This window comes from Tigriopus californicus, chromosome 3 (genome assembly GCF_007210705.1).
Source record: "Tigriopus californicus strain San Diego chromosome 3, Tcal_SD_v2.1, whole genome shotgun sequence".
Lineage (NCBI taxonomy): Eukaryota > Metazoa > Arthropoda > Copepoda > Harpacticoida > Harpacticidae > Tigriopus > Tigriopus californicus.
This window is the reverse complement of record NC_081442.1, coordinates 5,283,072-5,307,262: the sequence shown is the minus strand read 5'-3', so window position 1 is coordinate 5,307,262 and position 24,191 is coordinate 5,283,072. Positions and strand designations below refer to the sequence as shown.

Here is a 24,191-nt window from a genome sequence, read left to right as displayed (position 1 = left end):
TGTGAATCATTTCAAAATAAAAAGCAGGTATTGAAAACGTTTAGTAGGCCATCCACTTGTTCTGAAAGACGTAGTTCTGTATGGTATATATTAGGCTCCAAAAAAGTGTTACATAACAACAAATAAAAACACTCCAAACGACATTTGCATGGCATTCTCGCTAATACCGAACAATGTCAGGTAAGTTCAAACATGCTCATATATAAATACTTCACTGGCAGTTCAAGTTAGCCTTAGTATACGACATCCAATGGCATATGCGGAAAAGGCATGTCCATCTAGGTTCCTTTTGGGACACGTATTCAATAGCCTTATCTTGACGTCTGCATGCGCATTCCTTAACTTCAAGAATCTGCGAATACCCTAACACTGAAAACAAGAAGCATTGATTTTTTAGTTACACCTGTACTTCTCAGCTGTCTATATTAATAATCGTCGGCAGACGTCGTGACAATGAGTAGAGACCTGATTGGAGGTAATTTTTCATCCACCAGAGTCTCCTTGAGAAAGAATCCCTATTTACACTTCAAGAGACTGGGTCTTTCAAGAGCGCAGAGCAAGAAGTAAGCTCACTCTGACCAATACGCTTCCCTTGTGTACTCAAAGATATCATATTTCTACATCCAAACAATGCTGAAGACGTATTGTGATCAGATTATTCAAAGGGACTGGTCTTACGTAAAAACCGGGATAGATATTATTTCAAATTCCAAGGCCTGCTAACGAACCAAGCTGCACATGTGCCTACCATAGGTTCATACCTACCTACATACCCGTATGTGTTGTACTGTACGTGCGTCCGTAAGTACTGTTCGTACATGTAAGCTTCCAACTTGCAATAACGTATTTGCCGTCTTTTCTGCCTTCGATTAGACACTGCCAGTCCAGCGTTAGTTCACAGTTGATCGTAAGAAATTCGATCCATGTGGTGCACGTTTGTTGTATAAACGAAACAAATCCTGTTTTTTTTTTATTATGTCTTGCCTCTAGCTCTCGTTGAGAATCCAGAGCAAAGTTGTGATCTGAAAGTCATGTCGAACATTCCAGGTCATGAAGATGTGGTCAGACACCGAAAATCCTCGAGGAATGGTAAAATCATTCTGGGCATCGATATTGGAACCTCATCCGTAAAGATTGCGTTGGTGGATGCTCAGAGGGGCAATCTTCTACAATCCGGCTACAAGGCCACCAAAGTAAGTAACGCATAACCGATTTGTGTTCAACCGTTTCCCCCATATACCATGTACCAAATGTGTCAATTTCCCATAGAATTGCATTGGGCGAGAGGAGCAAGTCCATGTTCCTGGAGCTGATCTTCAAGATGCTCTCCAAATTATCCGGATCGTTCGTTCTTGCTTATCAGTGCTCGACAGTCATTTCATGAAGGCTGTCTCACATGTCGCCATTTGCGGTCAAATGCACGGGGTTGTAATGTGGAACTCGGCTGATGTGCACACCGAGCAGCCCACTTTATCCCCCCTATTCACATGGCAGGATCAAAGATGCTCCTCCGAGTTCATCGAAGATCTACCTCGTAGTCAATCTCATCTCCGGATCGCTACAGGTAAAGAACTACTAACCACAACGTTCCGAAATTAGTCGATTATCAATTCAAATAAAACCCATCTCAGGTTACGGTTGTGCCACTTTGTTCTGGCTTCTAAAGCATCGTCCAGAATATCTGACCCAGTTTGACCGATGTGGGACAGTGATGGATTTCGTGGCTTTGAAACTGATTGGTGGTGATCGAGCCCAAATGTCGCCTCAAAATGCCGCTTCTTGGGGCTTCTTTAACACCATCGAAGAAGAGTGGAACCACGAGATTCTTCAGAACTCTGGATTTCCCATTGACATGTTACCCAAAATTGTCAAAGTTGGGTCGGACATTGGTACTTTGACGTCAAGTTGGGGCGTCATTCCAGTTGGGGTCAAAGTAAAGGCACCAATGGGAGATCTACAGGTAGACACGCATATTCTGGTTTGAATGAGATTGAACTGTATTTTGATATGTTTCTCGTGTTTCTCGCGTTTAGTGCTCTGTCCGGGCTACTTTCGAGAACCCAAAGACAGATGCCGTGGTCAATGTGTCGACTTCGGCTCAAATATCGTTCGTCATGGATTTGGGTTTCACTCCTCCGAAAGTGTTCGATCCGGATGCCACCATCGAGTACTTGCCTTACGAAAGTGGTTCTTATCTTGCAACAGCGGCTTCCCTCAATGGAGGAAACGTTTTGGATTCATTTGTTCGTACTTTGCAACAGTGGTCAGCGTTTTTGCTCAAGCAAGATGAGCCGTGAGTTATGAATATGCTTGGATGGTTATTGCTCATGTTCTGTGTGTAATTGTGCCCATTCTTGCAGAAAAGGTGGCATTCCCAACAACCCAGCAGGAGTCATTCCGAAACGAGGAGGTTTCAACCAAGACCAGATTTGGACGAAGCTGAAACTGGCCGCCGTTGAACAGTCTTCCACCGAGCTTCACATGGATCCGTGTATTTTTGGTGAACGCCATGATGCCGATCGACGAGGATCCATCTCCAATATTGGGCCGGAGAACTGCTATCACTTGGGATCGGTGGTGTTGGCCATGTATCAAGGGATTGCGAGGAATTTGTCCTCCATGTGTCCGAAGGACAAACTTATTGAAAACGGACTGACACGAATCGTGGGATCGGGTTCGTGCTTGATTCGAAATCCAGGACTGATCAAGGCCATGGAGGAAACCTTTGGGTTGGCCGTGGTTGAGGCATCATCGAAGGAGGATCTGACTAACCTGGAACTCACTAATATGGCCGTCGACTTCAATTCCAAAGGAAATGCTTGCGTTGGAGCAGCCTTGTTTACCATGGATTACTTGAAACGTTAATATTTGGGATCCAATTGAAATAACTATTGCGTTTAACATCATAACTTTTATTATCATTAGTATCATTGCTTTCATGATGATTATTTATATCACAATCAACGAGTGGACAATGAACAATGGCACGTTTGGCTTGATTTCCTTGAACCCAGACGTCCTCCGAGGCGCACAATCAATACATTTCGCCAAGAAACTTGCTCAATTATCACAGATTTGGGATCTTCTGTTCACTGTCGAGCATCAAGATGCTCATGTTGCATCTGTGACCTTCACAGACCCTCCTCCGCCAAAGAAGGTAAAAACTAGGGATATAAATGCCGCAAAAAGTAGAACTCCGGTGATGGCGTAGCGCACGCCTAAAATAGTCTCATCCCAATCCCAAGGCCAAGTGAATTCTTCATACAATTCCATAAAGTGTCGAAAATATTGCCTCAACGTTCTCAAACTAGAACAGAAATACGGTCAATCCCCAAGAGATCTAGTATACTGTATGTATAAGAATGAATATGGCTCTTACTATGAAAGCCAAGGGAGCTCCCTTACTCTTCGGAACGCGTGGGGAGCTGGGGATGAATCCCGTTTCAGGGCCAAGGTGTCGATTTCTTCCAAAATGGCGTCCTCCTCCTCCTCCTTCACGGGCTCTATTAGCGAAGTTGACCTTCTGAAGGATAAAAGAGTCTTCATTGATATGAATACTGATATCCGAACGTGGAATAGGGAGGCACGTACACTCGGTCGGATCTTCGATTTCGAGCCCCATATTCGGGAATGGCATTGAAGTCGTCGCTCTTCTTCAAGATATCACCATTGGCCACATGATGGTTATTATTATTATTATTGTTGTTGGAATCGCCTCTAAATCCCTCATTCTGTGCAAATTGTCCAGCCACGCGGCTTTCGAAGGAATCGTTAAACTTCCCACCGGAAGTAACCTCGCCATGTTCAGAAATTGTGCTGAAGCAGCTGAAATTGCAAATCATTTTAGGCCCGAGATCCCACAAATAAGATCACGTGGGTTGCCACCCAAGGCACTTGCCTTGCCTTCGCTTTCTCAGGCATTTGCTCAGATATTTCACCGTAACTCTGGCCAGAGAAAACAAGGCTATTTTTGCCTTTATAGCAAACGAGCTCAGAGCTTGTGCTTATTTTTTCTCGAGGCCCTTCTCAACCGGCACTAAACTTTTTATTGCCGTTTTCTACTTGGTACTTAGAATATTATTGTGCATTTGGATCGCTCTTTACGCCAGAAATCTCCTTTGTGCGGCATTATATTTTCTTGGGCCGACAAAATCGGAAGCCACCGTGAAACAAAAGGGCCATCATTCATTCATTCATTTGTAACTTCAAAGCATTTTATAAAAGGACCTGGAGGCAGCAGCACCACCACTACTATCAGCAGTACTTTCAGGCCCTCGTTTTGGTAATTAAGTGTGAAATACGCGTAATTCTTTTGTCCCTCCCTCCTTCCTCACTCGCGTGCACAGTCCGGACCATTGTCCTCGTACATAGCACATATGTAGCCTGTTATGGCTTGCAACTTGAAAGCCATATTTCAACCTCTCTTGCTTTTTGTCGTGGCTCTTCTTTACCTTTCTCGACCTTCAGCGCCATACATTCGAAGTCCCCCAGAACTTGAGGTCTTTCGAGCCGGTCCAACGGTGGTGGCTTGTTTGCGAATAGCCTGAAAATGTGAGGTTAGAGTTATTCAAATTTGCCGCCTTTTGTTATGGGGGCAAAACCATAAACATAGACAGCTGATTAGGACTGAGCTTAGAAGGAAAGTGCATCAACTGAACTCTTAAGGTGAAGTATTTATAAAAAGAAAAGAAAAACCTCAAGCTCGTTTTTGAACATGAATGGACTCACCGTTTGGGATTGAAACATGATCAAAGGAGCTGCGTGAAATACAATTGTAATTTGTCTTAAAGAGAACGTTCTAACCAAAAATGAGGCTAGCCACATGATTTTGGAACTACTCATTTGGGGAATGGCATGGCATAATATGGATTGAATGGATATGGTTTCGCAATAATCACCTTTTGAAATGAGGGCAACAATTGTCCTGATTCGACAACATTTCGACGATTGGGATTGGGAGATCTGAGGGCGGACGCGGGGGGCACGCCCACACTAGCACGCCTCAGTTTGGGAGAACCCTACATGAAAATATGAGACTCTGAATCTGATCGGATCGAGTTTCCCTTGTCTAAGCGGGTTAGTTTAACTTGAGCTGCTTGCTCTTACGTATACTTTCAAGTTGAGAAACAAGAGGAAGGTTTAGGTACCAGGCAGCCCAGACACTAACTATGAAACTCGGATTAAGATGTTTGGATACTTGAAACCATCACCAAAGTATACCATATTATGTCATGCAGTGTTATTCGAAACATGTCGGTGGTCTTTATCGGGATTTAGATCTCGAATAACGTAAATCGATAGCTACACAACCAACAACATACTCCGTCCGGTCCTGATTTTACTCCTTACCATATTCATAATCTAGGTGGTTAGTTTGTCTTTCATTCATTCATTCGCAGAATGGATTGAATTTTAACCAATGTCTTGGAAATTCAAGTGAATTTTGCAATATGCGGAAACTCGACGTGTTTTTTGCCAAGCAAGGAAATCTGTCGTTACCTTGGTTTGGAAATCATTTGCTCATTCTCGGCATAATTACTTCGTTCTTTAGATTTGCTAGTTTTTTTCTGCATAACCAATGCTCCATCTTGTTCAATTGCAGAGCGAAGTTCTCATAGTCTGGAATCGAAATCGCCAAAAGAGTGTGGCATTCATTGTTCGTTTGCAAAACTTGTCTCTGACATTTATGCTTGTAAGCTGTCCATTAAGGTATCAAACCATTACGTGTGCGAATTCATGTGTTCAGGAAAATAATTGAAGAATTTTCCTAGAAACGCAAACCTGTTGTTATCGTTCTTGTTATTCAAAAGAGGGGGAAAACCTTCACGTTACTTATAATTTAGGATGTTTGAGCATAAAAGCGCGTATCGGATTTTCCTTCTTTGGTTCAGGACTTTTTTGTGCTCGACCACTCCATCACATAAATTGCAGTTTTGAAACTTCCTCAACCACAATGTAGTCATGCAGTGTTAGTTGTAATTGCCAATGCCTTCAACTTGCATCGCATGGGAAAATAAAACCAAAGATCGCGAAAAAAAGCGTTGGTTCTTCTTGGCTATGAGTGTTATGGAAGGATTAACTGGCAAATTCAAACCGGCATTGCCTCGCAACAAAAAATCTCGTTCTGTTCATTTTTCTTAGATCCCAGATCAACCGTCGAGCATTGAATTTGGCAAGAAATTATCCCAACACCTTCTATAACCAATGGCTGTTATTAACAAGTCCCCATTTCCAAATTGCAGTGATTAAGGTCATTTGGTGCTCTAACGAATGGCCACTCTCAAGCCATAAAAAAAGACCCCGACGACTCACCGAGCTGGCACCATTAGTTCCAGGTCCAAATGTGACTGCTGTTCCACTTGGGTTAATGACAGAAATGGACCGCATACGATTGGAATTGGCTTTGTTGGATGAGTTGTTGGGACCAGCCTCTCCGGACAGACCTCCACCCGCCCCCAAGAGTGAATTGGAGGCAGCAATCGACAAATTATTGTCGGCCAGGATTCTGGAAATGGGACAAAGCAAAGCGTTACATTGTACGGCATTCTTCCCCTAACGGAATCTGGAACCTAATTTGCCGAGTCTGGACTTTCGACTAAAGGGGGCCCATTGAAACAAAACGAATGGAGCGAATGGGCCAATTGAAATTGATAGTGAGATAAACTGGAGGATTTATTGGCTGTAAGAGATTTAACACAATGCGCCTATTCCACTGCCATTTGTGGAGCCGTTTGGCCTCTCTTCTCATAACAAAGAAAATGGAGGGAAAGCAAGCAACAACAGTGGCAAATTTCGGCTTGATATTGCAAAACACAGGTCATCTGGTCATTCTCCATGACCGACCCTGTTTCCCACGAAATGCAAAGAGTGTTGATTGAAAGTGAGAAAATTACGTGGTGGTGAAAAAATACTGACAGTGGTTGTGATCTGTGAGAAGGTGCCGTTTTCAGCCGGAAAAACCAAGTGCGAAGGTTAATTGCAAGATACACCGTATCGTTGAAAAAAGTCAAAAAATGTATGCAGTTCTATAATATATATTCACCTAACAAAAGTGACTATACTTTTAATGGAAAAAAGGCATGATAGGCGTAAAATTGAAAAGGCCATTTGGAAACTTGACCAAAATGTCTCTTGAGTATGCAACGAGAATTGCAATTTTTATTTCTAGTTTCGGTCCATTGACAAACGGCTTTAGGGACTACTCAATGGTCATTGATGCTAGACTTGCAAGCAACTAAATCGCTTAATGGCCTTTTAAGAATAAATTTCGCAAGTTTTTTTTGAACCAAACAGCTAAAACAAGATCAGTTTTCCCATGTCTTTGATCATCACTAAATAATTGTTCTCGTCAGGGCCAACCTTAAATTGCAAATGTTGAATCGAACCTTTGGTTGGTTATTAAACAGATGCATTTTGCAAGCTCCACACGTATATCCATGTCTTCAAACTACTTGACGTTCAGCCACAACAGATTAAATCTAATTAGATGATTCAATTGTTGCTATAGGCATGGAAAATAATCGATCAAACTTGACCCATATTGAGGAATCCGAGCCTAGATACATTGTCTTGTCTCGCCACCTAATAAAAGTGGAATCTGTTAATGAGCACATCCTCGGCATAACACTAACGTTGTTCCACTTTTCGAACCGATTCTCTTCCACGAGGGTGACCACTACGCTGAGCACTCAGTTGTTTTTCCCTTCTCAAGAACAAGGTGGTACTCACTTCTTTGCGTCTTGAAGCTCTGCATGTTCTCGCTCATAAATGCGTTTGAGGTTGTCCACATGATGAAGCATGATCTCAATGGCCCGCGAAATTCTGGCCTCTTGCTGAACGGCCCCGTAGACTTCGGCCGACGAGGAAACTCGCTCCGAGGAATGACGGAAGACATCCACTTGCTTTTGAAGCCGATGAAGCATTTCGCGGGTTTCCGCATCCGTGCAAACCTTATTCAGGCTCTGCAATTAAAATCATTGTCATATTGAAGTCAAGGTCGCACACCGATGTGATTTTTTTCCCTCTCTGCAAGATCTTGTCGTAGAGTAAATCTGATCGACCAAAACAGCTCGGTTTCGTCAGAATATTTGGGTAGAAGAAGAAAGGTGGAACCAAACTTGATTATGTGTATTCATTGTGTGTGGAGTCTGAAATGCTCGGATAAAATATCATTCATTCTTCAGATTGATGGGGGAGTGTCCCTTTTCCAATCAATTCACTTTGACTTTTTTCCTCTCTCGCCTCTTTTCCCCGACTACCTTTCCTCGAGCCTCTTTTTGTTGCAACGAGCTCGTCAAGAGATCCAAATAGAATCATCAAGGTCCACTCCTTCATCCAACATTAATCATTCTTTTTTTTACGCTAACGTCATTTTCCCCGTTAACGAGTTCACTTTTAGAACAAACTGGTTGTCTTTTGCCATTTTGGCTCTCTGCTCGCGAGATTGTGTCACCTCGTGAGGACCTTTTTTTGCTGGAGCGAGATGCAAACCACCGAACTCGTGACTTCTTCAGCCAACTGCCCACTACCACGTGGATGGAGGCTGACTGACATTAGTCAGGAAGAATTGGCTGAGCCTAGGAGGCAATTAAAATGAATGAAAGCGTTGGCATCTCGGGGCGGATCTGATGCATTCTTTCATTCCTTTACCAGGGGAAATCTCCCCAAATGCATCTAAACCATCCGATTAACAGGCAACGTACATTCAGACTAGTACAAGACTGCAGTGGTCTGCGTATGTGAAGTACAGAACGCACAATAGGTATGTGCAGTACAGTACTTGCTCCAATGCTTACCACTTTACTTCCATATCGCCATTGAGCTGTCAAAACGTGCTCTATATGTGATTTAATGAGGACAGCAACCACAATGCCACAATGGAGGAAGACGCTAACAATGCCAGGTACGAAACGAAGAGCGCTCAAGGAAGAGGAGAGTCACTTGTTCAATCTGAATAGACATCTGGGTTTCCTGTTTAATTCACCGGGTTGAATGGCATCGTTGCATGGAAATCATATGAAACGAACCACCTCCTCCTCCTACTTCTACTATTGCTACAAGCGCCATTATTACGGTTTTCTTCAAGGCGTTCTCAAATCACCTTCCTCTGTTCTCTGACGGAGGTGCTCATCTGATTATCTCGGTCCGGACTTCATTCAGTGAGCTGTGCTATTTTTCAGTCAATGCTTCATTTCTTCGCTTACCCCAATGGCGGTTTTAAGCTGGCGAATGTCCTCGTCGATGTTCTTCTCGGCCGTGTCGCGTTGGCGCTGCTGAAGCTCGAGACGATCATTCAAGGTCAATTTGTCCGTATTGAAGGCCAGCGATAAGGCCGTGAACTTGCTCTGAAAGTGACAAGAGGGCTTGCTTTAAATACCACACAACTGCCACGAGTAATTAAGGTAGTTCCTGCGCGAATGTGACAGGAAATTTGCATATAAATCTTCCCATTTCCACCTTCCATCCTAACAGAGAAGCATTTAAAATCAATTCACTGCCGGAGGTCTGGAATTTATACCCCGATTAGGTAAAAACTGACTTGAACCTCGAGTCGAGGTAAATTGACTTGATCCATCTTCAGACCCGAAACGAACCCGGACTGAACTGCTCACTCAATAAGGGCACTCATTAGAATTGTGTGTGTTTGTGTGTGTATTTGTGTCCTTCAGCCCCGAATTTGCATGAAATTTGAGTGAAGTGCACTCACCTCAATATCCTGGTCGGACAAGCTGTCGGTACTGCAAGGGAAAAGAAGAAAAAGATAAATGATTATTCCACTTTTTCCCCTACACAACTAATCGATGAGACACCACTGGCTGAGAGACGTCTTTATTAATCATCATCCTCAGCATGAGAGCATAAAAGATTGGCCTGCTTGCCCCAGAACCATTCATTTTGGAACTGGAAGCAAGCAGTTCTTGACTTCTCGATCTCTCATCTACGAGGGCTATATTCAATTGCACAGTATATGAGTATATGTACGTACATATGTACATGTGCAGATTTGCCTTTTTACCGGACATTTTTTTCCCCTTTTCTACGTACATCATGTATTTTTCCCTGAGGTCCCTAGGAGGCAATCCCATGAAGTAAAGACACAATCGATCCCAAGGAGTGCGTGTGGCTCTGAATTCATAAGAAATGGTCAAGATCACATTCTGATTCATCCGAAACATATCGTACTTTTTTTCTTTTTCGTAAAACTGGTTATTTTTCGAAGAGCTACTACTAGTGGGGAAAAAAATGTTCATATAATAGACCCGCCGAATTGGTTGCACTTTGGCCACATCTTTGAAGTAATATATCAAGACGCTCTAAAAAGCCTGTTCAAATTGAATTTTCAACTATTGATGGGCCTTGAGTTGGAATGAACTTGAAATGCTGGAAACCCCATCATTCAACAAGGTGGTCAAAAAAACGATGAAAAATTCGAACAGACGATGTCCGACACAAAAGAGACGAAAGATATTTCGGATGAGCAGAATGTTATTTTTTCCTAATCGTTTCCAAAGACGGAATGCTACCAAACATTTGACCATCATCATCATCATCTCGTTCGTCTTCAAGATCCTGATCGCAAGCAGCACCCGCACCACCACGATTGCTACCCAGAGCAATCAAACCAGTCGTTCGTCCATGAGCGTCATCACTTTCCGAGTGGACACCAAGTTTGGTGAAAGAACTGGCGAACAAGGTCGATCCTCTGTGACGCGAATAGAATCGCTCGATTTCTTCCAAATCTGACGAGCGGTTCGCCTCGTCATCCTCTTCGATTGAGGACGACTTTGGAATCAAGGTGTCTTCTTCTTCGTCCTCCATGTCTTCCTAATCCCAAGCAAATGTGGATTCGGCCACCATTTGTGTCCACAAAAACACACACACAAAAAAAAGCAACACAGCACCCCTGGTTGAGATGGTTTCAATTGCACTAGATTCGTTTGCTTTGGCGAGAGAGAGAGGCTGAAGAATGCCCTTGCAAAGCCCACATTGTGTTAAAGGTTATCTCAATGTTTTCCTTACATCTCTCAGTCAGTCGACTCGCTCACTCACACGCTCACTCACAAGGTCTTGCTCGAGGGACCTGATGGCCCTATCTCCTCAGCTGTTTTTCCGGACTACTAAAGCGCCTCAATCCGTTTCACAAGTGTTTTAGATTGTTTTGTTCGTTCGTTCGTTCGTTCGTTCTGTCTCTCTGTCTCTCTCTGTCTTTCCCTTCTCGCTCGGCAGGAGAGTGAGAAAATGGTCGTTTCATTACATTACTATTTCCTAACGATGAAGCTCATCCAATTGGATGATGGCATTTGCATGGGCTGTTATGAGACCGAAAACCCGGCTTTCAATAGCCCTCGAACCACGGGGTCTCTCGTTGAGCTCTTTCACTAGCCGTGTTTCCCAACAATTCACAGACAAAAACAACAGACGATCATCGACTGAAAGGAAGTAGAATGGCAAGGAGAAAACGAACGCTGCTTCTTCACGAGCCTTGATGGTTGCAAGTTGAATGTTTGTTTGGATTGAGATATTGAGAAATTGTCCATCAACGATGAACTACTGATAGTTAGCTCTAGGATTGTAAGCTATAAGTCTCATATCGAGGGGATGAATAACTGCATGGATATCCGTTCGGCGATACGAACACTGTGATATATGCTACCCTATTACATCAGGGCTGATTTGGCTGCCCTTCAATCATGGTGCGTATGCAAATACAAAAATACAAATACAGCACATGAAGAAAGGGATTGGCAAAGTTAGTTTAGCTCAATGTGGGATTTTCAACTTTGTGAAAAGAACATCTGCTCAAGGGGATGCTTATCTTAGGGTTTGACAACAATAGAACATCTCAAGTGGCGATGCGACATTTTGATGCTATCAATATTGATACATGTGAGATACACACCCTGGGAGGTTACATATTCATATCCAAACAGACTAGCGAAACAAGTTTTGTCTCCAGAGATTATCTTTAACTTTCATTTCAGTCAACCTGCATATTAATAGACTACATTGTATGCTCTTGAAATAAACTTCGTATGGTTGGTTTATGTTCTTAATTTAATACCTTTTGATAGAAATTTAAATCAGGAAGACAGGGCGAGCACCTTACTTTGATAACTGATGTTCAAGGAATAGATTGGTGATTGAGTTGCATAATTTTGTCGAGTACTTTGCCACATCCTTGAGCAATGGAAAAACCGTGAGATGTCAAGAAGTGCTCTGACAACTTCAAAGACGAGGAGAAATTCCAATCCGACCTGATGGCAAAGCAATCAAATGAAGTTCCAGCTCAAATTCTACCCCCGGGCTCCCTTCGTTCAAGAGTCGAACCCCGAATCAAGGAAAACGGATGCTTCTTGCCAATTATGGTGAAATGAGGGTAACTGGATGATGGTATAATACATTAGCGTTGGGCGCAAATGTATTCACTATAACTTCATTCGGTATACTTGAACGAGGTCGAACTCAAATGAAAATTGTACTTGTAATGATTGTTTCAACATACGTTGTCATTTATTTTTTTTTGCCCAAATTCTCAAATTCAATCTTGGGGTAAATGATCTAATGATTTAACCAGCCGCTTGTCCTTGGACCATGACATCAACTTCATTGGGTAAAGTCGAAAGAAAATCTGATTGCCCCTTTGAAGGACGGACGGCACAACTTGATCTGGCTTTTTTTTATGACTTTCTATAGTTAGTATCAGATGAAATTGGTTGGGTGGGTTGGCCAAATATTTTTCTTTGACATTTCAATCTTTATTTCTAGATTAATAAATCCCATGGACTGGCACTGAGTCACTTACAGTAAAGATATTTAATATCAGATTTTTCCACATTTTTTAAGAGAAGGCACATACCATCTCCAAACCACGTGTTCTCATAAATGTATTTAGTTTTTATTATTTCAAGTCGGCTCTTTCAAATTTCAAAGGGCTTTCAAAGATCAAAAGCCGTTGCGGGTTTTTCTTCTTTCACAATGAGGAGAAGGCGGTCTGCTTAGCGATGTAAGAATTTCAGAATAGGATCAAGCTTGAGTGGTCTTGAACTAAATTGAGCAATGGTGATTGCTTACGGCCTTAAGAACATGTTATGCTAATAATGAGACAGAATAAGGCTTCCGAACCAAGGAACCGATTCTTTAAAAACAGGCCTGTTCTTATCGAAGCAACTTTAAGTAAAATTCAGTAGTCACTACTAAAGGAAGTTTGACTCAGGGGTTCTTTTGGCACAAAGTCTAAAGAAAGCCAGGTGAATCAATCTCCATTTCTAAGGGGATAAAAACCCTTTCCAGGGAGCTTCAGCCGCTGAAGAATACAGAGAGCGTAGATATTACTACCATAGAAGAGGATCCTTCCACGAATTCAAGGCGAGCAAAAAAGGGATCTACTCCAAGTTAATGACATATTTACTTGTTCGTTGGCCGGGTGATTATGACTCGTTTCTGGTAGCCTGAAGAGCTTCAAGACTAACCATGATTTATGGGCGAGTCAAGCTTTGGCCACACTGCTCAAGTTCCACACCCCGTCTTTTCATCTAATATCCTCTAGAGGGGTAAAGTGGGAGGGGGAGGGGGGTGAAAATCATCTTTTTATGTTATGGTAAGGGTGGTTAGGGGTCTATTGCGTTGATGACAAAGCAATGATATCTTGTGAACATCATTGAATACGTAGAGGTGGTATGATCCACTAGCGGAAAAGGAGAAAAAACGGGAACATGAAAATATGCAGGTGTGAATTGTATCAAAAGAAGAATACCTTGCATATTTACATGTCATTGATTGCAGTACATTCTCGCCCACTTCCAACCCAATTACATTGTTTGGTCATGGCAGTATTGATCTTTTTATTCAGCTCCAGTTTCACTTGCAGATCTCGTGAACCGAGAACACCAATCGAAAAGGTTTTTTTTTGAAGTGCCCATAAACATGTTTTTCATGAAAATGCAGCCCTTCATTGTGAAACGGGGATCGAATCGAAGGAAACAAACTCAAAAACTGCAAAAATGTTGTATGTTGTTGATCTAAGGAGAACTGACTAGGGCCAAATCTGGTTTGATCTAGATAGCCAATACAGATTAAAAAGGATCGCAGTTTTCTTGCCTAGAACACGAACGATCTCCAGCCGTGTGCTTTGCCCATATTAAAAAATCTTGGAATACAACTCAAAACTGAAACTCGTCTGCAGCCTCAACCAACCAATCCATACAAATTAACACTCGCAATCCTTTCGTTCTCGCGTGCTCTAATAGCTTCATATTCGCCCACGATTTTCAGTCCTTGATTGTCAAATAGTGAGTGAATCACTACCAACCTTGTTGCAATCTTAGGATTCTGGAATAAGTACCTTAACCCATATCGTATGGTGTGCAGTGTGTGTCAACCTTCATATAATGTGGCAGACTGCCAATTTGCATTTAAATACCTCCCCTCAAATTGGCGGTAAATCCCATCAAGGATCATAGATTTGGCAGCCGAAAAGAAGATATGCAACTCAAGATCAGGATTGTTGGTATACTTGAATAGCTCTTCATTCACGCATCTTAGCGTTACCCCCCGCCTCCCAACAATAACAGCAATAAAAATGATAAAAAACGTCTGACACCATGACATTAATGCCATTCTCTTATTTCGACAAAGTGAGAGAAAATTAAACATTGACAAAAAAAAATCTTTCCCAACAGTAATCTTTGATCTTCTCCGGCCGATTGATGCGTGTCCATCCCCGTCCGTTTCTTTGTTGAGGGGACGGACTCCTTGGTGCCGTTTTAGCCTGAAGTCAAGGCATTTAAAAGACCTCTGGAAGGGAATGCAACTTTAGCGGTATTGTAGAGGTTTGAGAAGCCAATCATTCGATTTCCTTCTAAGCAGATATTAGCATAACTTCTTCCAGTTTCAAGCTGATTGACGTCCACAGGATTAAACGGGGAGGATCTTCGTCACGAAAGATTTGATGATGAGTATGATGATGATGATGATGCTGAAACCGGAGATGATGCATTTTTCGGATTTAAGGATCTCATTCATCCTCACTCAATATGCTCCAAGCCACGTTTCAGCTAATTCGAAGAAAATGATTTCCAATTGGTTCGAAATTGGTTTCATTTCAAAAAACTAATGAAGGGCCATTCCGTTAATTTATTGGCGGATATTGAGTTTCAATCATTGGAGGTGTGCCGATCATTATTCAAGCGAACAAACTACCAAGGCAAGAGCGCTCATTTGTCTTTGGGACGATCATGCTTTCACATATTTCCAAGTGGATACAAGAAAGATAAAAAGGTCAAAACTAATCCAGGCCAGATTAAAAGTTTGACAGTAATCTGTTCAAGACCTTTGTCAAATTTCCCCACAAGTTGAAAAGATTTTGACAAGTGGTACCACAAAAACGCAACTGTTCATAAAAGAACGCATTTTACATGTCTGTAAGCACCTCAAATGACAGCTCGCAAATGACGAGAAAGGCCAAGGAAAAAAATGACCCCCGAACAATGCATCGAAGATTGGAATTGCTGGCAGCCCTGAAGAGATGGTTTTGAGAACGACTCCAATCGTTCCATTTAAATCCTTGTCGTAGGTTTGCCCTAGAGCCTGGTTCTAGGCTTCGTTGACATGAATCTAACGAGCACACGTCTTGCATTGTCTTCTCTTGGCCATTGTCTTATCGCTATATTTAAATGGAATGGAGATGGTGTAATTGGATGAATTACTGGACACATGCCGGAATGTCTTTGGCTTCTTTCTCGCCTCTAAATCTAAATCTAACAACGAACCAGGGGTTTCCTGAATGGAACTCCTCACCGGTGTCCGCCTTTTTCCCAGTCCCACTCTAGGCAAACACATAAATTACGACCCTCCCCCCCAAAACAAGGTCTTAGGTTCTACGTACAAACTGTGGATGGAATAAAGCGACGCTCGCATTGAAAAAGTTATCTCACTCTCAAATCACATTCTACCACCAACCCGCCGAAAAGGGCGATCCAAGCGACGACTTTACATGATCTAATCTCAAGCAAAGTTTAAATGCCCGATTCGAAGACGTTTCTTTCCTCTACGTCGACGGCATGGGCAGATCAGGAATTGTAGACCAAGCGAAGAAGACCTGTCTGAATCTGAATTTCACATGGAATAGGCGGGAGGACATCGAATTGTGGGATAATTTGTTGGCCATGGACATCGTTTATGTCCATTTGACATAACCGAAGAGCGGTGTTGTTGCAGTTGGTGGTGGAGGGACTGGATGAAGATTGATGGGCTCGAGAATGAGCAATGAAAATAGCCGGAAATATCGATGAGTCTGGCCTAATCTCCGTGATAGGTCTGGACGTGTTTTTTCGTCGAATTCCCTGTTGGAACTTAGCATCGGTATTGTTTTCCCACTCAACTTTTTGAGCCGTGGACACATTCCGAAATGATGGCGCAGGAGAAAAAGTCACAGGCTTTTCCTAACGTCACGATCGGGTGGCATAAAGGGATAATCGATAATTATTATTATCATCGATATGGCCAGGTTTCTCTCGCCAAAGAGCGTAATGGTATACATAACCCCGGAGGTTGGACGAGTTCATGAAAAATGCCTAGGTTTAAGTGGAATGGATGGGCTAATAAACAAATCACAAGATGCTTATTTCATCTTCCAATAATTAGGTATGGTAGAGGATGCATAATCTAGCATCATGCACTTTCCCAACTCTTCACTCTTGCGTGTGTTGGATTAGAAGAAATGACCAAAATGCATTTTTTTTTACTAATAGTCTCGACCATTTTGGCGGCGGACTTACCTCTCCTTCTCCTTCAAAGCTCTGAACACTTCAAAAAGGGTTCGGCCAGGCCTCAGGTCCGGGTCCAGCCTTTCCCAAAGGCCTCCATCGCTCTCAGAGCGACCTAGCATCGTCAACATTGCAAATGGCCCGAGGTCTCAATCGATTGCACACGGACGGAGTGTTTGGGGCGGAAATTAGATCTGAGTCTCGGCTCACATCAAAGTAGACAACCACCCAAGGTGTTCCGTGCTCCGAATGGAGTCATGTATTTCCGAATCAAGAGTGCATATACCGTCGCACCACCTCCATCACCATCACCACCACCACAACCATCACCACCACCACTAGCACTGGCTCTTTAAGTCGAGGAGCCGCACTGCTTCCGATCGACGAATCACTTTCAATTTCAAGTGTAGTGAGCCTGATGCCCGAGCGAGCTGTTCACTCGATGACTCTCAACACGCGACTGAACGAGGAAATCCTCGTGAACGCCAGGAGAATCGAGAGTGAAAAGAGGCGAGGACGGAGGAGCGGGGAAGAGCGGGAACAAGGAAAGGGAAAAAAGTCGGATTCTCTCTTTCCACGGAATCATATTCTCATCTCTCTCTGTCTCTCCTGTCCTCTCTTCGCTCGATGCCTCTCAACCTACACCATCTTGCAACGAACGCATCAATGGAATCAATCTTATTGCTTTGGACAGTCGGACAATGGGAGGAGATGTCTGTCTTTTCAAGGAAACGAAACTTTTTTCAGAATTCCTTGGGAGGCCCCCATGATCTACGATCTTCGCCATCCAGCAAGCTAGCTAGCTCACTCGCACACTCACTCACTCACTCACTGGACTGCCCTCGACTCACAACCTATCCATTTAAGCTTGACAGTGGTTTTGGATTTTTGCATGTTTTCGTTTCGTGAGCTTTCAATGTCATTGATCCTTTTCAGCCAATGAAATACCTCAACGTGGTGTTGGGTGTGGAATAACATTGGGGGAAAAGTCCTCACCTGAATGCTGTTAGATTATTCTTGTTTCTGCCCAAAAGGATAAAAAAAAGCTCATCTTTTTTAGTGGGACACTCCATAAACGCCAGATTCTCCATTTGGCTTCTCAAATGGTCAACCTTAATGCTCACACACTTATGGCTTTAGAGTCAGTCAATAAAGAATTCTGCTTTTCTCTCAACCAACCGTGTTCATTACTGACCTCGTTATGTGTGCTTGAAGATATTTTAAAGACACATTAGAAAAACTTGGAAACACCGTCGTTAAGAGATTGGGCTCACGAAAAGAAGCTGAGTGAACGGATTACAACGCTCTTTTGTGGTGGCTAAGAATTGGGCGAGTCCGTTTGATTGCATGATTTCGAGTTTGTTCACCAGAAAAGATGGCAAGTTGGATTAGGCACTCTTTCTCTCTCTCTTCTCTTTCTTTCTTTCTCCTTCTTTTTTGGGGTCGAGGCCCAAGATTCTTGTCATCGTGCGTGATTTTTATGGCATTTCCACCAATTGGAACTCAGCCTTGAGGTCATCATCCAAATGGGCATTGACTGCGTGCTCAAGATGTTGTTACCTCATAGACTTATTCTCTGGAATCCCTTGCTCTCTGGAAGAAGAAGGATGAAGGTATGGGGAATGGATTAAGGTAGTAGCCCTACCTCGACATTGGTCTCTGAGGCGGTCAAACAAATATCTTGAGTTAATTCCACATGACAAAAGTGGTCCTCAAGGCGCCCCACAATTACGACGTTCAGCCTCGCCGGTCGTGTACTTGACTCTTCTTCGAATGTAGTAGACACGTCTACACATTGGGCGCCTCATAAAAAGCCTCAAAGTGCTATGTAAAGCTCATAAAATATGCAGCTGAGCTGCGGTCTTGCGGGCACCCAACTCAGTTATCTTGAGCAGAATGACGGAAACAATTGTCACGTAAAACACATTCCAAACATCCATCGCCAAAAGAGTCGGAAAACACAAGTGCGAGTGTGAGAAAACATCAATTTGATGATGATGATGATGATGGGGGCCTTTGGCCTTATAGTATCTGAATCTCGAGTCCTTCTTGTCCCTTTATACTGTACATGTAATGTAGGAATGTAAACACACAATAGTGAACAAATGAGACCCCAGGCGAATGGTGGACAGCTTGTCAGGCAAGTACGACGTGTATTGGTACCGAGTTCAGGTCTGGATAAAGTTTTGAGTATCCATGAAACTTACAAGTCCGAAATGGGCTATAAAGAACGGCGTTGGACGTGACCATGGTGACGACGAGCTGCCTCATAAACCATCACCACCTTGGGGCCATTTTTAATCAAAATGTGTCGAGGGGGATTTTTTACTCTTGTCCGAGAAATCGTTCCGGAGTTGATGTTGGATGGACTTTCAAACTTGACGTCGGAGATCCATTTACTGTCCAACTCTGGCTTCGTCATCATATTCAAAGATGAGAGGGAGAAGGAGCTAGCAATAGCAATAGAGTGAGTGAACCATTGGTCCCTCCTCATCCTTTAAGGTCTGGTAATAGGTTACCGGTAAAGTTACCCCGTCCTAAATGAACCTATGGTTTTCACGCGTAGATGATTCAACCTATCTGGCTGCAAATGTTCCGTGGTAATGAAGCTGATGCGTCAGGTTTGAAATTCAATTTGTCAGGAATGATTGACAGAAAATAATGGCCAGACAATGACTCTCTAATCAGCTTGTGCTTGTGCCCCATAGACTGTTGTATCCTGAGCCATGTGGGCCATGTGGGCCTTTTGGCCCTGAGTGTACCGCGGACAGATCAGAATGTCCGGACTACACACGTGGCGAACAAAACAAAAACTATTTCATTCGACGCCGAGATTAGGTGGTACCGATTCGCTACAAGAAATAAATACCCGTCGACATAGCTGAAAGCAAGGAGAGGAAAAACCGTGTATTGGAACCTCCATTGATCAAGATTCAAAAGTAAACCGACAGTTTCAAGGACGAGGGAAGAAGGCTCGATTTCATCTTTAGCTTTAACATCCTATAACATAGTGCGAGTGCTGCCATCCCCAACGGGTACGATATGACAGGGTTGGTTGGCTAACGATCGCATGTGGAACGCCAATATATCGCGTTCATCCCAGAGAGCGAGAGAGGAAAGTACTTAAAATAGAGTAAAGCTTTGATCAAAGAAACTACTTTCAAATGCATCAGGTGGGTTTACCTATGGGATTTATTGCGAGGAACTAGTTAAAAAGTAATCAAGAAGTTGAAGTTCCACGGTGGCAGCTTGTGATTAATGCTTCCTCCGTCTATCTATAGCCAACCTTTAATAGCCAAAATGACCGATAAAACCATCTTAGTGCAAAAATCTCACGTCGCCAAGCCTAGTATGGCTATATACAGTCTATATGTACGTATGTACGTACGTAGCTACGCGTTCACACTACGGACGTGGTGGTACCATCTCGCGAAATTCAAGCACTTGAAGAGTTAGAGGCCATTCAGCTTTGAGGATCAGTTTGACATATTTATGAGTTAAGAGTCATTCATATCTCGACAATTTTAGCCTCATCCCTTCGTAGTGAGGAACAGGTTGTCTTTTCTATGTAGTTGATAGTGTGCGTATGTGTGTATGTACGTATGTACGTACGTACGTAATGTAGAAGACCATCCCATTTTGAATGGACAATGAGCAGGCCTCAATATTTGAATTCCATCCGTCCGTCCGTCCTTCGACAACTTGTCGATGTCAAGAGAGTTCAAATCATCGTTGGCTTGTCTCAATACCAACTGGAGCCCTGGCTGAGGTGGCGCTTGAAATTGATTCCCAATTGTGCACCTGTGTGTGGATGTGAAGAGTTGCACTGGAATGGTCAAACATTTTGATTGCCCAGCTACCCACACAAGCATTGCAGATCATCCGGAATGATCCCATCAATCAGCTCATGAACTCATGAATAACAAATTGAAAATATACATTGAAACTCATGGCCCTCGTCTCAAATCAAAATGGTCCCAATCATAAGTCTGACAAGTCCTCGGATTCCACATTGCGATGCTATCGGCATGTTCGGTGAGAAAGAGTTTTCAAGAATGTGTTCTCGAAAAACAAAGGTGAATAAAGTCGCCGAGCAAGTCCGTGAGCAAGTCCGTGAGCAAGTGAGTGAGTGCACTTCGTCATAAGGTCAGGAATGCCAAGTGACGAGTGGTACCCAATTGGATTCACTACCGGATTGCGCATATCCAAGTAGTTGTGGTTCAATTCATATTGAGGTATCACTCTTGACGTTGTCAAAACTCGGACAGCGTTTCAGATCTCTATTCAGATTGGCTCTTGGGCAAAACGCGACTTCACTGTCGGATTACCGAGCTTCAAGGGGGATCATCGGCCAGGACTGGCAGGAATTTCGACGATTGAGAAATTGAATTTGACAGTTCGTGTGCTCAGGGGGCCTCTTGGCATCCTTCCGATGAAAAGTGGTTCCTAGAACAGCTCGACTTCTTTTTTCTTACTAGCACAACGACGGCGTCGGTCTTGACATTTTGATTTCGATTCGGGGTCTCGTGAGTAGACAGGGGTCAACTATTTCATCTTGGCAGGAAATGAACTCTGACATGTGTTGAAACAGAGCAAAAACCAAAATGACGAATGATCCCGGTACAACACGTACTCGAGTATTCGGCAGCCCTCGAATTATTGACCACAACAACAGAAATGAAAGAAGACCCGTTCGGTGCTGCTGAGTTGTCCAAACGGGTTTAATCTTAGTTTAGAGATCAAACTTTGACTTTTTCCACAAGAGGTTATGGCTGAATTGGTTATGCCAGGTTTTTGCCGCCACGATGAGCCAATTAAAGCCAGATCTGCAGAAGTAAAGGCCAACCAAAAAGAAGAGGCAAGAAAAATATCTTGCTTAGTTCTTTGGCGACTACCATGTTTTAAAATTCGTACACAGGGATTTGTTTTCCAGAGGAAGAATCGACTACTCTGGTTTATACCGTACCATACGTATACACGTACCTTACTTTAATCAAGTATTGTCCAATCATGCTCGGAATATAGATTGTAATTATCACTCCGGTTACGACGACCATGGATGGGTCTTATCTTTTGATAAGATTCAAAGGAAAACCTGTCATCATTTGCGCCATTCTTCAAAACACTATGCCACATAGCACACTAAGCAAGGGCAAAATGCGGGTAACTTGGTCCCCTCAGCCCTACTATGTTGCTAACTATTTGACCATGTTTCGAAATCATATCAAGTGTTAAAATTAAGTAGTGAAAAGTATCATTGAATGGTTTTGTCAAATTAGAAAACAGATGTGGAAATCTTCCTCGCCAATTTTGAATTGAACGAGATCCGTTTTCAAGGATTTCATCCTGTAGCTCAAATATGCTGACATTTTTAGATAGCAAGTTGTTTTCCAAAGTACAAGTTAAGTACATTAAAAGAGGGAAAGATTTGTACAACATAGCTTTTCTATATAGAAGAAAACCTTTCTTTTTTTTTTTTTTTTGAAAAAGGAAAAGCTAAGAAAAACGAAAAGAACAAGTGCCCTTTTTCTAATTTTCAAAAATCTACCAAAAAACGGGTCGTTCTAGATGAAAGAGAATATAATAATATAATGAAAATATGTTCTGGGTGCTTTCTGACCACTAGACTAGGGCTTTGAAATATCCTTTCAGCTAACATAAAATATAAAAGATCAAAAAATGTACACTTATTGACTTAAGATTGAATAGCACAATAACACTATCAGTACCAAAAAGTCGTTCTCAAAAGGGACTTACTTGGCTTGGATAGAAATAACCGTAGGTATCTTAATGCATAGGTTAAGCAGCAATATGTACTAGCAATAAGAATACAAGAATCCGAGTAACACAGGTGATTAGCTATGCTTTTGATTGCCTTCTCTTTAAGAACTTCGGCCAAATAAGTTGATAGGAGAACACGTAGATAAGGGACCTCACAACAACCTCAGATTACGCTATGGTTCTCAGTCACCTTTGATTGTTCAAGAAACCAGAAGACTGATCGATCGTGCGCTAGAGTTTGTCACCTCTCCAATCCATAACAACCAAAATGATGAGGCTCTTAGCTCCACTACTGATCCTGGGTTTCGGATCTCTGGAGGCCGCCCGAGTCACCGAGGTGCACGTCAAAACCTCCAAATGTTTGGATTGTGGTATGGTCTCCATTGTTCCCGGAGTGGACCTTGAAATCATTGAGAGCGATCTGAGCTCATGCTCCATGCTCAACCTGAACTACAAGGTGGACGGCTTCCAACCGGACTCCATTGACGTGTTCCACACTTCTATCGATTTGGAGAGCTGTTACGGCTTTGAGGTTCCCGACAAGAAGATTGGTCTCGTTCAATTGTTCCATCATTACACCGACGGATGGTCTTATGAATGGGTCAGGATCTACTTCGAGGACAACACCTTCGTGACTTGCCCAAATACCCAGGGAAGCTTGAATAATTCTACCATGCATATTCTGACTTGTGCTTAAAATGAGGCCAATAAAACTCATGTCTTCATCTTCTACTACCATTACTATTACTCCCAGTCAAATTTCTTCGGGCAATTTCACTCTAACTCAGTATAGGAATAAGGGCAAAAGGGTGTGACCGGCAACGCCCCAATCGTTTGATGCTTGAGAGTAATTTTAGATGAGCGCTGATCGGCTACCATACATCTATACCTTTATCCAAGCTTTTCAATGACATCCGGAAAGACTTATATCAAAGTACTCTAAGTACTGTTCAACAATAAAGTATTGTAGTTCGAATTAGATGAATAGTATACTTTTGAGCCAATTCTAATGAAATTGCCATTCAAGCAATACGGGCGAAATGCAAAATTCATATGCAAATATTCACGTGGCAACGGTAGGCAGCTTTCGGCACTATCTACTAGCTTACACGTACGTGTATGTTTGTGAATCATAAAAGTATATCATGTCAACGTGACGCCTTATTTGTTTAAATTCAAGTCAGATTTGCTCATGCATTGATAGTAAAACGTTAACCTTGCCTTTCTCGTTAATAATCAGTGCCTCAAAAGCCTTAAAGTGCTCCGAAACTCTCTTGACTTCTCGTTCGACCAAGTCTCCAAAATGAAAACAGCCTTCGTCCTTTTGGCTCTGATGGGCCTAGCCTCTGCCCAAGTCTTGAAAGAGATCCACACCAAAACGCTAGAATGCTCTACTTGTGGAATGATTCCCGTCAATCCTGGAGTGGATATCGAGATCGTCAACAAGAACTTTGATGCCTGCACCGCTTTCAAGCTCAACACCAAACACGGCCGATTCAGTCCAGGAGTCATCGATGCCTTCTTCGATGAGGAGATCGGCGATTGTGCCGATTTCAGTTTGCCCGACGGCGAAGCCCCGCTTTTGATCGTCGCGCATAATGGATTGGACAATTGGAGCTATGATTGGATCCGACTTGTGGTGGATGA

The 24,191-nt window shown here is 42.8% G+C and overlaps 2 protein-coding genes and 1 long non-coding RNA gene across 11 annotated transcripts in view; 2 read left to right on the top strand and 1 right to left on the bottom strand.

The window, feature by feature from the left end:
- Positions 1 to 20: 20 nt before the first annotated feature.
- Positions 21 to 3,177, top strand: LOC131878020 (sedoheptulokinase-like). 4 transcript variants are annotated; one of them, XM_059223919.1, is made up of 7 exons: positions 21 to 180; positions 495 to 775; positions 1,048 to 1,193; positions 1,270 to 1,564; positions 1,632 to 1,960; positions 2,034 to 2,293; positions 2,361 to 3,177. In XM_059223919.1, exons 4-7 carry the CDS (start codon positions 1,381 to 1,383, stop codon positions 2,863 to 2,865), a joined length of 1,278 nt encoding a protein of 425 aa, XP_059079902.1. In that variant the 5' UTR covers positions 21 to 180; positions 495 to 775; positions 1,048 to 1,193; positions 1,270 to 1,380; the 3' UTR covers positions 2,866 to 3,177. The 4 variants fall into 4 exon arrangements, with proteins under 4 accessions (XP_059079902.1, XP_059079901.1, XP_059079903.1 ...); XM_059223918.1 differs by lacking the exon at positions 495 to 775 and having other exon boundaries at positions 22 to 180; XM_059223920.1 differs by lacking the exons at positions 21 to 180; positions 495 to 775 and adding an exon at positions 851 to 907.
- LOC131878014 (uncharacterized) overlaps positions 2,897 to 24,191 on the bottom strand; it is a 68,878-nt gene continuing 47,583 nt past the window's right edge. For 3 of the 6 annotated variants that reach the window (XM_059223894.1, XM_059223893.1, XM_059223896.1), the window contains 9 exons: positions 9,707 to 9,737; positions 9,204 to 9,344; positions 7,729 to 7,961; positions 6,313 to 6,505; positions 4,899 to 5,018; positions 4,452 to 4,543; positions 3,592 to 3,825; positions 3,380 to 3,523; positions 2,897 to 3,307 (listed from right to left, as the gene is read on the bottom strand). In XM_059223894.1, coding sequence (XP_059079877.1) covers positions 3,112 to 3,307; positions 3,380 to 3,523; positions 3,592 to 3,825; positions 4,452 to 4,543; positions 4,899 to 5,018; positions 6,313 to 6,505; positions 7,729 to 7,961; positions 9,204 to 9,344; positions 9,707 to 9,737 — 1,384 coding nt within the window. In that variant the 3' untranslated portion in view covers positions 2,897 to 3,111. Of the gene's footprint in view, positions 3,308 to 3,379; positions 3,524 to 3,591; positions 3,826 to 4,451; positions 4,544 to 4,728; positions 4,758 to 4,898; positions 5,019 to 6,312; positions 6,506 to 7,728; positions 7,962 to 9,203; positions 9,345 to 9,706; positions 9,738 to 24,191 lie in introns of those variants that run through there. The other 3 variants (XM_059223895.1, XR_009372939.1, XR_009372940.1) reach the window with 3 other exon arrangements.
- LOC131878037 (uncharacterized) lies at positions 5,025 to 6,319 on the top strand. The gene is made up of 3 exons (XR_009372941.1): positions 5,025 to 5,368; positions 5,603 to 5,709; positions 6,243 to 6,319. It is a non-coding gene; the product is annotated as an uncharacterized LOC131878037 (long non-coding RNA).